Consider the following 14,934-nt stretch of genomic DNA (forward strand, 5'->3'; position numbering starts at 1 on the left):
CTCATCAAATTTAAAAAAAAATCTAACAGTAGCATTGAGTGATGTTTCTCCACGTCTTCAAATCCCAATATTGTGTTGAATTTGTATAAATGTATGTTCTTGGTTCACATATATACCCATTTACTTCATTGAACAGACAACATTTTACAAGTTACATCTGATTATATCTGATACAGGGAATGTATGGCACACCCATTTACTAAGTTTCAGGTAAACAAACCATTAAAAAAGTTTCAGTGGGTCAGGCTCTCGTTAAAGAAAAACAGCAGAGGTGTACACCAGAGTTTTATTAAATATTTACACAACATGTCTAGACGTACTTGATGACACCAGCTCAGCAGAATACCGTAAGACATGGTCTCCCCAGAGGTTGATACAGGTCACTCACAACACATATATATTTTATCAGATAATTTATTCTTTTCAGTAAAAATGTTGTAGAGGTTGTGCATGCACATTTCTCTTCCTCTCTGCTGGCCGAGAAACCTGCACTTTGAGAGCACATATGACATTACTGGTTAAGGCGACCGCAGCTCAATGAATGTACACAGAGTTAAGGGAAATCGGTCGCATCAAAGACTGAGCAAAGTTAGAGCCTGGCTTATTTGGGAGGCCTGTAAGCGATCTTCCTACTCTTCAGGACAGACCACCTGTGCCTCTTCATGTAGTAAACCAGTGGGATAAAGATGGCAGCGCCCATCAGCAGCTAAAACACACAAGAAAAAGAAGGTTGGAGGAGGGAAAAAAAACAGGTTCAATGAGTGTGAATGGAGAATGAGTACAGTAGCATATTCAGCACTATGCTACTCAAGGAAAACATAATTATTTCTAATCTATGTATAATTATTTCTATCTACAACAGCTCTCTGGCTAACCTTCAAGCCCATGCGTTTACGCTGATCATGCTCAGGCTCCGCTGCCCAGCGCAGGAAAGTGCACACATCTTTAGCCACCTGGCTCATAGTGGCAGGGGTTCCTATGGCAGGAGAAAACAGACATGAAGGATTTAGAACACCACGTCAGCATTACAAAGAGAGTAATTAGATTTGTTCCACGTGATCTCTATTCTAACATGTATCTTTCTGCAGCTCTACACATTGATACACCAACTTCAAATGTTAATTGTATATATGAACATCTTTTTACATTTATTTCAACTAGTTCTTGAATATTTTATTTTCACTCTATTATGTACATATAGTGTTTATGATGCTCCACTATATCGTTCATTGTGTCACTGTTAACCTACCCCCTTGTATACATGTCATATTCATATATATATATATATATATATATATATATATATATATATATATATATATATATATATATATATATATATTATATATACACACACACACACACAGCTGTGCCATATTGCATATCATGACGATTATTTTATATAAAAATTATTTTTCATATAGCAACATCGACAATATAGCGGTGTGATGAAGTTTGACAATTGCTGACGACAATTTTCACATTTTCCCATATGCATGTGCACTTTAAGAGCTGTGCAAGTTCTTTTTTTATTGAATGCAACTATTAAGATGTATGAGAGTATGATGTGTTACCATTGTATAACTTTGTTAACATTATTTTATTAAATCATATTTACATCATTGCGCATATGGCCATTCTTTTTTTAGCCATTTCGCCCAGCCCTACATCAACCAACTAGAAACGCAAACCTCTGTCAAGGCCATCTTGCAACAGTAGGCAAAGGACAGCCCATAATAAAAACATAGAATCTTTGGAAGAGGTAATAAAACTTGCCATTACCTGGGGCCTTATAATTTGTGTCATATTTGATGATGACACGAGCCCCAACTCAGTTACAAGTCTTCAAAACATTTCAGTCTTCTTCTGATAGACTTTATCGATTTAATTTTACTCCCATATTCCTTCAGAAAAGGTAAGATGTTTGACATCCCTAATAACAAATGGTTAACTGAAGACAAGTTGTGAAGTTAGTCAATTCATACAAGATCATATCGGAGCTGGATGTTGGACTCTGCCTGTGCTTTTCTTCATCGGAAAAACAAGAAGACGGATATGCACTGCAAATCAGCATGTCTGGCTGAATGGATGTCAGCTTTAAGCAGAGATCAGACCAGCGTTTCCGCTAGTTTTTTTTTTTTTTTTTTTTTTAACAGTGGCGGCGGCGGCCGCCGCCCTCCCCCCCAAGGGAAAAAAAATGTGTTTCTATCAGTCAACAAACTCAGAGTGAACTGACCGTCGTCATACTCCAGCACCTCATTGTAAATGGGAGGTGCCATGCCGATGGCCTGGCCAGGGAAGTAGGGGTTGTAGTATAGTCCTTCCCTGAGTTCCACACCTGCAGGGGGGTCGCAGTAGCCCGTCAGCAGGGAGAACACGTAGTCTTCTCCTCCGTGCCTGTGAAGGTCAGAGCACAGAATGTTTCTTGAATTTCCCCTTGGGGATCAATAAAGTATTTATCTATCTAGAATGCATATTACACTTCTGACTGTCAGGGGAAAAACACACACACACACACAGCAAAAAGAAATGAGAGCATGTGACGTGTGTGATTCCATCCTCTGTATTATCTGCTGATCACGAGAGGATGGAAAATCATTAAATTTCATGACACACTAAAACTAATTCCCTCAAAAAATAAAAATAAACCAAGACACACTGTCCTGCAGCTTATACACAATGTGGCACACAGGAAATGACTGTACACAATCGGCAGGCTCAATTCAGCTCATCAGCTAGGGCTGTCCTAAGCTTAATGCACTGGAGGTGAAATGAGGTGAGCTAAATGATACCTGGCATTGACAATGTAGCTAAGGTCGGGTGGGAGGGCTCCGTTGTTGGCGACGCGAGCAGCCTCTGGGTTGGGGTAGGGCTTTGGGAAATAGTCAGAGAGCTTTCCAGGCCGCGTGAACATCTCACCAGTATCATCAGGACCGTCTACCACCTCGATCTGCACAAGATATGGAAGGGACAGTGTAGAGCACAAGTCAAGCAAGACATCAAAATTATGAGCTTTAACTAACTTTTCATCAGATTGAAGAATGAAATACTGAATCCTACAACGCATTACCATGGTTTGTCAAAATAAACTGTCATAATTAATAGATGTAGGATTCCAGATCTGTACAGAAAATACAGATACATAATATTTCCCAAAACAATTGCAATGTGTATGGTTTGCAACCACTCACCTCTTCAGCTAATACTTTGACTTCTGCCTCAGTATGGGAAACTCCCACCAGGTTACGGAAAGCAAGGTACTCCATACTGTGACATGCCGAACACACTTGCTTATACACTTGATACCCCCGACGAACACTGCAGAGGACACCAAAGAGGAAGATTATGATGATCAGCATCATTATCAGCAGCAGCAGCAGCAGGTCTTATAGGCATCATCATGTGTCAACCAGTAACAAAGTTCTCAAAATGTACATGGTCATCATTGGTCACATTCATCTGATCACTACAATCTCAATGTTTCACTAAGACAACATCAAGATTGAAAACCCTGGCAGGCTCACCTGGCATGATCAAGGGAGGACACAAGGCCAGCGTGGCTCCATGGGTAACTGGGTGGGTGCAGTTCCAGGTCCGAGGCTTTAACCGACTGATTGAGGGCCAAGGCCAGACCCACGCCTCCGGTTGTCAGGACCCCAAGCGTGGTCAGGGCCACCTTCCTTCCCTTGGGTAAACTGGCAAATGACATGTGAGCCTATGGAAAGGTTTAGGTTTTAGATTAATGTTATTTCAGCAACTGTATCATGGCACAAAAGGTATAGGAACAACATAAAAAAAAAGAACAATACAAAATTACAATTAAAATGATCAAACAAACAATACATAGAAAGAATAAATAATTAAACTATTTTATAGAAATTCCAGAACTTATACAGAGATGCGCCTGACAGAATCATGGACATCCACACTCCTTGACATTCAAGTTAATCAATAATTTCTGTGCTGAGAGTGTATTAACCACCACAGTACAATTGTGTAACACAACTAACGTTGCTGCTATGTGATGTTACTGTAGAACAAAAGAGCAATAATTTGACCTTCTAATGTTAAAGACTGAGAAGAGTGCATCCTACCCAATGGCACTCGCATTACTTCTTGCGAAAGTGTGACCTCACATGATTATGCAACACTGAAGAAGGGGAAGGGCTGCATTATTCCAAGATAACCTGCTGCCGCTGCCGCTGCCGCCGCCGCCGCCGCCGCCGCCGCCGCCGCCCGTTACATACATCAAAACTAGACATAAACCCTATGTAAATGTACTTCGTTTGTTGCATTGTTTTACCACTGTAACCTTGTGTTGGGTTACATCTTACTAATGCTGCAACAAATTAGAACATCTGGAATCTGCCTGGTCAAGATTTAATCGCCATCTGCTCAAATCTCTGAAATTGTAGCCGTACGTTAACCACATCCTTAGGTCGGCTAACAGTTAGCCTTACCTCAAGTTAATGTTAGCGTTCAGTAATTTCTGAGTTAGTGTTACATGATTGCGCTAACGTTACATACTTGTCTTGCAACGAAGTACATTTTCATAGCGTTTATGTCTAGTTTTTGTATGTATGTTATCTTATGTAACGTTAGCGCAATCATGTAACACTAACTCAGAAATTACTGAACGCTAACATTAACTTGAGGTAAGGCTAACTGTTAGCCGCCCTAAGATGGCGTACGGCTACAATTTAAATTTTCAGATGGCGATTAAATCTTGACCAGGCAGGTTCCAGATGTTCTAATTTGTTGCAGCATTTGTAAGATGTAACCATACACAAGGTTACAGTGGTAAAACAATGCATGCTAATTTGTTAATACAGCCAGAGAATGTCTAATAGGAGACGGGCTTTGGTCTGTTAGCAGTTAGCCGACATTAGCTTCCTTGGGTTGTCCTTACGAAACACGAGACAGGTTACCTTCGCTAGCAAGCTAAGATCAAAACAAATATTGGCTAGCATGATATCAGTTCCACAAGTCAAAAGCCGACGTATTGACCTCCTAGTAGCATACACCACATCACATGTAAACTGTTTAGTTTAGTTAGTTCATTTTAACCACTAGCAACTACATCAGGTTAACATCGAACACAAAGACGAACCACGACACTTCACATGATGACAAGTTAAAAAAAAATACAATTTCACTGAATAAATCACCTCCAGTAACGGTAGATCATTTGCAGCTGTCAAAAATAATGTTAGCTAGCTATATAATGATAGGTAACTCAACCACCGGTGTGACCTTGCATCAGCTAGCTCAACATCAGTAGCTACTGGACTGTCAGCGGCGGGGGCGTTTAGCAACAGTGTGCTTCTATAATATACAGAGATGTAATGTACAAAGTGTATTACCATTTGCCAGCATCATACCTTTGTGTCTGACTTGATTTTGCAGCGTTTAGGAGGGTTCTCCCACACCCCGTCGTCGCGACCACTCTGAGAGCCGCCATCTTCTCCTCGGTTCTTGTCCCACTTGAAATTTCGGCCGGAGTTCCAAGCAAAGATAAGGCTCCGCCAGAGAATGTCTAATAAGGGGAGAACTGCCACTCTCGGAAAACTTCCGGTTTCTGAACTGGTTGCAGTTCCTACTGTGGTTCCACATGAGGGCGCTCGTCCACGAGTGCAGAATGCATGGAGGTCTATGGAGCTGTACCCCTCAAAATCCACTTTTCTCGGGATATATTTTTTTTTCAACTAATTTGAGTATTGTATTCGAAAGGGGAGGCAAAGAAAATACACTTGGTTGAGTATTATATTTTTTAAAGTCACTTAATTGTTCTAAAAAGCCTTTAAAATGTGTCAATGACGTCATTCATTAGCACAATGCTAGCGTGTTATGTGCAACAACGACCCAACCTGTAAGAAATCAAAAGGACATAAGTACTCGTTCATTTAACTTTTAACCTATAACCCATGTTGAAGTTATACAAACTACAATAAAATCTGAGATTTGTCAACGACAATCAGGTGAAAGAGACAAATTTAGCCGTCTAGCTCCATTGACTCCCATTCATTCTGCACTCATGGCGATCGCCCCCAGTGGAACTCTGGTGGAACTGCATCCAAAATTCGGTACAATGGGACTTAATACGGAGTGGCAAGGCTCTCCGTAGACGGGCTCTGGCTCCGCCTTAACAATCTTTGTTCCAAGTACGGCGCGAGTAGGCGTGTTTTGTTACCTAAAAAAAAAATCTCGTTACACAAGCCCATTACACAAACATTTAATTGTTAATAAATACAACATCTATTATGTCGTGAACATGTAGGATACCAGGAAGCTGGATGGGATCATAAATAGCTAATTTTATAAGTTATTACTACGTTATTATTCAACCTAGTAGACCATACAATTGTGGAGAGCGCCATCTATGGTACTGGAGGTCCTTAGAACCAATCAGATGATTCGCGCTTGTGCTTGAAAATTTAGAAATAAAATCATATGCACTAAAGTGCAAGTGCAACCGTTTTAAATTGAGCTCTTCAATTGTCTCTTACCATATATAACTAGTTGGTGGTAAGAATAGGCCTATGTATGTATATTTCCACAGGGAGATAGTGGGCCTATATATATATAAAAAAAAAACTTGAAGAGAAAGAGCAGAGGAGGGCTATTTCAATCACCTTTAGAGGTCAGTATAACATAAAAAGTAGGCTTACAATTTTGAAACACCACACAGAATGTGCTGCCCAGGCAATTGCATTATAGCCCATGTTAATAGGGGCTACTGTGTTACCAGCTGTATCTTATGGTTAGTGCGTGGGCCCTTGCACACTATTGTTCATTGATCAATCAATGCATTGTTTATAGGGCAGTATAGATATTGATCCATGCTATTTTGAAAAAAAAATCTAGATTTAAAACAACAGTGCCCACTGCTCTTATGTAGCCTAATGGAGGGGTGTTCCAAAGGTAGAATGCACAGAAGGCATCTTAGTTTTTGCTTGGCAGCCGTGGCCCACTGGTTAGCACTCTGGACTTGTAACCGGAGGGTTGCCTGTTCGAGCCCCGACCAGTGGTCCACGGCTGAAGTGCCCTTGAGCAAGGCTCCTAACCCCTCACTGCTCCCCTGTTGTAGCAGGCAGCTCACTGTGCTGGGATAAGTGTGTGCTTCACCTCACTGTGTGTTCAGCTATGTGCTGTGTGTGTTTCACTAATTCACGGATTGGGTTAAATGCAGAGACCAAATTTCCCTCACGGTATCAAAAGAGTATATATACTTATACTTAGATGGACTGACCATAAGACCCGCATCAAGAGAGCAAAGAGGGTGCTGATGTATAGGGGCTAACAAGCTCAGCTCAATGAGGTACGGTGCCTTAGGCCTATACGCCCCTGTCCAAAGCGACACATAAATACAAAACAACATATTGATATTTAAAATTGAACAGGGAACCGATTAGAATGTTAGTCAAATATAATAAGGAGAATAGTAATAATAAACAATAATATCAATTCAATCAATAGCCTAATAAAAATAAACAATGAAAATGAGGGGAAAGGCAATAATAAAACAATTATGTCCATTCAATCAATAATATAAAACAATGACATGGTAAGACTACATTAAGGAGAATATCAATAATAAACAATAGTGTCAAATTAATTAACAGCCTAATGAAAATAAAACAATATTATACAAACCATAACACATAAGCGCTTAAACAACTAAGTACATGTTGAATAGGAATGTCTTTAGACCCCTCTTAAACGACCCAAAACTACCACAGGAACGGAGAGCACTGGGCAACTCATTCCACCAACATGGAACCACTGAGGAATAGGGTCTGGAATTAGACCTAGTTTTTATGACTGGTTGACATAACAGACGCTCATCAGAAGACCGCAGTGGGCGGTTGGGGATGTAAGGCTTGATTATTGAATTAAAATAACTAGGAGCAGATCCAGTCAGTGTCCTATAGGCCAAAGTAAGAGATATTGATTGATGAAAAAATCTAAAAACACCACAGGCTGCCAAAAGACTAGCCTGTATGAAGATTTGAACCAAACATGCCAGTTAAACAATGACATTAATATATTTCAATTATATCTGATCCAGTTACTCTCCTTATTCATGTCTGATCCAGTTACTGTGACCTTCGGCTGTACTGCTGAGCACGCACACTTTCATTTTCTGTAGAAATGCAGTCTAGTTTTCATTTGTTGTTAAAAACTGATTCATTCATGTGATAAGTCATCTTGACAAGTGTCATTTAGTCTCTACCAAAACATTGTCGCAGAGACATTATTTCATGGCAATATCATTCCCTGGTAGCAGCATCTTTCAGTTGAACAATGCACCAGCAAGCACAACATATGTTCAAGATCCTCACCTCCAGATCCCCCAAAAGTCAGTCTACCTGTGCGCCTGTGGAATGGAACAGCAAGTGCATGATTCACCTCTACGTTTACGCCTGTGGAATGGAACAGCAAGTGCATGATTCACCTCTACGTTTACATGTTCGGAAGGATGAATGCTGCTGCCATCTTGTCATCTGATGCTACAAGGCACTCTCAGAGAGAGCTGTATCAGTTTAACTTCCCAACATTTTATAAACCTTGAATCACATAAAGGACATACCTTCATGCTGCTCATTTGTTTTTATTTTGAATGTTGAGTGATTGTTGAGCATTAAACTAAACCCTCGGAGGTCATGTGGAGACCTCAGCTGATAAAAGCTATTTAAATGGCAGGTGAATGCCTGTATGACTGCATAATATGGCAGGTGGTCAAAATGTCTGGGCTCATCAATGCACTTGTATTATCTTGTTCCACAGTGCCTAATCTATACCTCAACAATATTTAAGCTATCCCAAAAGAAAGCCAGAGACAGAGGAGCACCAGTTATGGTGGCCATGTTTTTGTAATTTTCATTGTAAAAGAGGAAGTAGAAAGAGCTTATTGATGGTGGAAGCTGAAATATTGAAAAGTTGAACAGGCTAATGACCAAGGCAGCATATAAACAAAGTCTGGTGTGTACTCTTGAATGACACTGTGCACAGCAGGAACCACTTAAAATGTTCAAATGGTCCTCAACCTTCTCTTCAACACGGTACATCACGTCTCTCCGCTAGCTGTTCTGTCACGGATCTGCAGGCGGATCCAAGCGCAAGACTCCTCCAGGCAGAATTTAGAAAAACACACTTTCATGAAGGAATAACTTACTAACAGACAGGACTTCAACAGGGTAAACAGAGAAACAATCCAACAAGGAACAGAGAAACAGGAGGGTAGAAATACACATACCAATTAACAGAAAGACGAGAACTGGACGAAACCAACGAGACAATAACAGGGAACAGGTGAGGAAGCAGAAACGGAGGGAAAACTAACAAGACAGGAAGCACAGACCAAATAAGGAGATGGGGCGGAGACAAAGACAGGTGACAGGCAGGTAAACACAAAGCACATGACAGTGTCAACAGTCCAGGCCAGATCCTGACATGTTCAGCCATTATCGCTTCCATGATTTGCATCTGATGTTGTTTTGTCTACATGTATGATGTAGATGCTCTAAATGATGTTTGTTTTTTTGCCAATTTCTACCACACCAAGTTCAACCCGTCACTACCCGTTACAGTACATGGCCAAGGAGATGCTGTGAGATGTCTATTAAGATCTATAGTTGAGGAGCTCAGAGAGTAAGCAACAGTTTGAAAGTAATTCGTAACTGCAGAATGTAGGTTTGTTGGTTTGGTCCCTTTTACTGATACATTTGAGATGCATTTGCATGAAATGAGTAGATTATTAGTGCATGTTGCTGCTGATGGCAGAACAGCTCAAACCACTTTTTATAGTTTTATAAGGAGACATAAGGAGAAAGGTTGTGAGACAAATTTCTCCAATACAAATCTGTTGAATCTTTGGACTGAATATTTGAATCACTTGAACATTTGTTGAATAGAACCTTGTGAGAAGTCAAAGTTGAGCTGTTAACTTGGACAATTGAAATGTGACCCCAACCACTAGGCTATTTTTTGTATGATAGAAGCCAAGAACATGGAAAGTTTAATCTATGTCTGTGTTATGTTATGCAAGTGTGGTGGGCCTGAAAGGGCAACATTTCTTTCTGGAATGTGAAGTCTGAATTATAAAACAAAAATACTCCAGTACCTCTGCATGGCACAAATACACAAGGCCGTAGCCATGATTTCAACATTGTGGGCATTTCCTGCCATGCAAAAATATTATTAAAATCACAAACAAGTCATTAGTTAAGTCAGTCAATTAGGATATACCAAACTTTTGACGGACATAGGCACGGATGGATTATGAACCCCTGGGCATACCCAGATAGCACATTCATTTTGGCCCAAAACTGGCTTGGCATTTTGGCAGAGTTTTTGGAGGGGATGTACGGCCCATATATGGCCCAAATTAGGCAAGCCAGAATCAAAACAAAAGGAGGCCAAAACTCACCCAAAACCAATTGTGGCATTCCAAAATATGGCCATAACCATCCCAAAGAGAGCCCAAAATCCAGCCAAAAAGTAGCCAAAACTGACCCAAAGTGAGGCCATCGTATGCCAAATGATTGCATCTACATTGAAACTCCACTTGAAAATCTTTAAATTTATTTAATTTTGCATTTTGCAATATGTCTACATCAGTTTTATACATTAATTGCTATGTCCTAGTACAATATGCTCATACTGTTAAATTAGCCTATATGTCAATAGATATTTTTACAACAACAAAAAAAAACACTAAGATGAAATGCATTTCATTGTGATTTGTATTTATTAAGTCATATCAGCATACTTATTACTGTAAACGGGTCGACTGTTGGCTGTTTGGACCTATAGCCCAATCATATTTGTATTTTGATTTTATTATTCTGGCGGCTAATCACACAATTTTAAGGTAGCATAGTTTGAAAGGGATGGGATTCAAGATAGGCTACTAAGACAGGTCCCTCTTCTGTCTGACCCACCTCAAGTTACCCTATGCATTATAGGCTGGTTTCTGACAGAAATGTTTTGTGTTAACATGTAGAAACACAGCCTTTATTTGGTGAATGGAGGTGGAAATTCCTTTCTTTGGTAATTGTCCGCGATTCACATTAACTGTAGGCTATCACCGCCATTGTAAAAGTTTTTTTCAACTTTTGTGCCGTCGCCACAATTGAGTGGTACGTTTTGCCTGCATGGATGCACGATTGAGTGCGCATCTAAATGTAAAATGCAAGATGCAACAACCATTTCTAAGAGGCTTATAAACCGGTTCATTTCTGACATTACTACTAGCATATGAATGCATTATTTATGTTGTGAAAGAAATGAATGACACAGACACGCACAAATTCAAATAAAAGGACACTATGTTTCACTTTCGCTATCATTGCGAGAAAATAGGCTACAATGTGGAAAATGCTTCAAAGTTCCCTTTGAGTCTGATCAGCTTCAAAAATTAATGGGGTGTCCTTAGATAGTGCTACACCTTTCCAACAAGTTTTGTGAGAATTGTATCTGAATCTTTTGCGATATTGTTGACAGGCCACACCGCAGTAGCCTAGGGTACGTGCAGGAAGCTTAGCGCACGCCTCAAACGATAAACGCAAAACCTCCAGGAAAAACCACTCACAGTGTAGGCTACTCTCTCTGATTATACAAAATTCTCATTATAAATTCAAGGGAATCCAAATACGATGACCTCAGGTCTTTTCTTAATATAATGCTATGTTCATTTTGCAGTGTTTTTGTTTAATAAATACCAGCAATACATTGTCTGCAAGGAAAAGGTGGAGAAAACAACATCAATGGATTCAATGTTTTTAGTTTAGTTTAGTTTTTAATCTAGTCAAGCTGAATACTTTCCATATTGCAACTCAGTGGCTTTACTCTGACATGTTGTGTGTGCTAGTGGAAGAATGCAGAAATCAAAAACTAACTGATGATAGGATATATAGAGGGAGATGTTTAGTGCGTGTGTGTGTGAGTGTGTGTGTGTGTGTGTGTGTGTACCAGGGCTTCTAAGGTTTGAAAGAGATGCATTTGAGATTTTTACAAATTTAATGCTCACCAAGAAATCCTCGCAATTTCCCAAGTGGCTCAGGTATTTTAGGGGGCAATATCTTACAGAGTGATGAGAGAGAGACCACAGAATTCTCTGTTACTTACCATGGCAATCTAAAATCATTGCAAGCTTATCCCACTGTAAACAACAAGATCCTCCTGAGGTTAGCCTCTGTCTATCCGTCCGAAGCGAAGCTGTTTTATTTTAGAGAGCTTTTTTTTCTTTCAGGAGTGGACAATTACATCTGCCTTTTGGGTGGCAAAAACTATTTTAGACACTGTATGAAATATTCAGTATGATGTGCTTGACAAAACGTGTAATTACACAAATCAAATGACACTGTTTTGCTCCTTCAACAGTATTACTCTTAGTGAATAGTCCCAAAGTAAAGCTGTTTTCACACCTGCATGTGTTGCAGAATATTTTGGCAACGAGCAAAACATCTTGCTCTCTGATTTTGCTCTCAGTTCCCGTTCCAATGTATTCTTCGATGTGGTTTTCCATTCACACCATTCATGTGCTGAGGTACAATGTTGAATGGCTGGTGAATGTGACTGCATATAAAACAAACAAACAAACACACACACACACACACACACACACACACACACACACACACACGCACACACACACACACACACACACACACACACACACACACACACACACATACACGCACACACACACACACACACACACACACACACACACACACACACACACACACACACACACACACACAAGAGACAGCTCATTGCCCGTGTTAGTGAGTTATGCCAAACCTGAATGCCATGGCAACAACCACAATAAAAGTGTAACTTAGCCTCCTGGTTTACGTCTTAAACATGCTGTTGACGAGTCAATTACATGTTCAATTTAGGCTTCCAAAAAATCCTGAGAATTTATGTGGTCAGTTTTACTTAAACTCAGAAGAGCAAGCATAATCCTGCTAGGCATCTAGCTAGGGACAAGACATGACAGTCATAATAAATAAAGGCTAGGCCTAACGCAGAATCATTGGCGCCATCACTGTTCGTTGTTTGTTCCCTCTGCTGTGATGGCGCTCCAGCTATTGTGATAGATTGGGCTCTACTCCTCAGCTCTCTGTTTTATGTCCTGCCAGTGGCAGCTGAACTACCTCGGAATCCTCCAAGGAAACCGCAGCTGAAAGAAAGTCCGAAAACATGCATCTGCACAACAAGAAAAGAGTTTGGTTTAAACTCTACCCTGTTTGGATGCTGCATATGTGGGAAACCACAAGTTTCACAAGTTTATGGTTCACAGTTCACACTCTCTCATCAGTGAGCCAGAAGAAATGTGTGAAGGTCGGAAGTCAGACCCATGCAGCAAATGTAATCAACCTTGCTTAGTGTGAAATGCTCTAAAACTGATGGAGGTTGTTTGATAGATAATTTCTCACTGTACTCTTCACTCAGAAGGCTGCAAAGGATGTATATGGGACGTATATAAAGGATGTATAAATTCTATACATCCACAATAGAAGGTGTAAAGATGGTGTACAAAGGTGTAAGCACATTTAGGGCGTGTCCAGTCCACTTTTGTTAGAGTAATGGTGGAATAAGTGAGCAGACACCATGGCGCATAGTTCAAAAGGTTGTTCTTATATTTCTTAACTAATCACAGGTTTGATGTGGACATAACATTTACTACAACCAGTGAGAGTGTCATCTCCCGTTCCATATTAAAATAACAAGGAAATACTGCACATTTCACTTTATAGACCAGGTTTATCATGGTCAGTGGCATTATCAAAAAAGTAATGTGTGCTCTCACCACACCTGACTCCGCCTCATTTTGACATTGATACACCCCTGGTTCGCCCGGTGCCTGGTTATACCCTTAATATTTACTTACTGTTATTGATAAAGAAAAACACTATAATACCTGATCATTTTAATGACCATGTGACTTTAATTTTCACGTTCAATTATGTAATAGCGTTTTATGTTACTCCCAGTAGAAAGAAAAACCTTCATCCTGTCATACAGCCAGACTGTTTGGAAACAGTGGGCTGGTTTGAGTGGAGTTGTGTCTGAAACAGTGGGCTGGTTTGAGTGGAGTTGTGTCTGTGCAGAAGGTGACTGCTGAGAGGACTGACTGGCCAGCACTTTCAGAGGGATGAGTTCTGGCATCGTAGCCTCTTAACCGCCACCACTGAAGCTGCTTGGAATGACAGGCTGTCCTCTCTCCCTCTCCCACTCCCCTCCGCTCCTCTCTCTCTCTCTCTCTCTCTCTCTCTCTCTCTCTCTGTTTTTCTGAGCCCGAGCCTGGTCGGCTGGATCCATTAAGTGCGCTCCTGTTGCTGTCTGCCCGGATCAGTTTCTGCTCGGTCGGCCCTGCTGTCTTCCAACGTCAGCCAGCGACCCTCCGTGCTGCTCACTAGCTGCAGGAGGCCTCTCCTGTTCACGTCAACACAGCTTAAGCACGCGTGATACACACACACACACACACACACACACACACACACACACACACACACACACACACACACACATACACACACACAAAAACAAACCCACACACATACACACATAAACACAAAGAGACATACATATACGTACATAAAGACACACACTCACACAGACACACCGACACAAACATATGGAAATATACACACACACACACACACACACTTCACCTAGCCTCAAGCTGCCACTCAGTGCAGTATAGCTCCCCAGATGCGAGTGAAAGGCATGCATTTTTTTAAGGTTATCAACCCCACTCTTTGGGAGTCAATTGAGCTTGAATATGTAGGAAGTCTCGGTTGGCATGCCATGCAGAAGTTAGCTTGCATGTGCCTGGTGCTACAGTGTCTCTCTCACTTTCTCCCACACACACGCACACACACACACACACACACACACACACACACACACACACACACACAC

At 40.8% G+C, this 14,934-nt stretch overlaps 1 protein-coding gene across 1 annotated transcript; it reads right to left on the reverse strand.

The window, feature by feature from the left end:
- Positions 1 to 272: 272 nt before the first annotated feature.
- LOC125301963 (cytochrome c1, heme protein, mitochondrial) lies at positions 273 to 5,522 on the reverse strand. The gene is made up of 7 exons (XM_048254863.1): positions 5,383 to 5,522; positions 3,525 to 3,717; positions 3,192 to 3,318; positions 2,793 to 2,950; positions 2,237 to 2,397; positions 876 to 976; positions 273 to 706 (listed from the first exon to the last, which is right to left on the reverse strand). Exons 1-7 carry the CDS (start codon positions 5,459 to 5,461, stop codon positions 602 to 604), a joined length of 924 nt encoding a protein of 307 aa, XP_048110820.1. The 5' UTR covers positions 5,462 to 5,522; the 3' UTR covers positions 273 to 601.
- Between the last annotated feature and the right edge of the window lie 9,412 nt (positions 5,523 to 14,934).

Source organism: Alosa alosa, chromosome 10 (assembly GCF_017589495.1).
Source record: "Alosa alosa isolate M-15738 ecotype Scorff River chromosome 10, AALO_Geno_1.1, whole genome shotgun sequence".
NCBI classification, from domain to species: Eukaryota; Metazoa; Chordata; class Actinopteri; order Clupeiformes; family Clupeidae; genus Alosa; species Alosa alosa.

Coding starts and splice junctions, on each gene's coding strand:
- LOC125301963 (XM_048254863.1), bottom strand. CDS start 5,461: ATGGCGGCTCTCAGAGTGGTCGCGACGACGGGGTGTGGGAGAACCCTC. Junction 977..2,236: donor GGTGCTGGAGTATGACGACG/GTCAGTTCACTC, acceptor CTCCTGCCATAG/GAACCCCTGCCACTATGAGC. Junction 707..875: donor GTAAACGCATGGGCTTGAAG/GTTAGCCAGAGA, acceptor TGTGTGTTTTAG/CTGCTGATGGGCGCTGCCAT.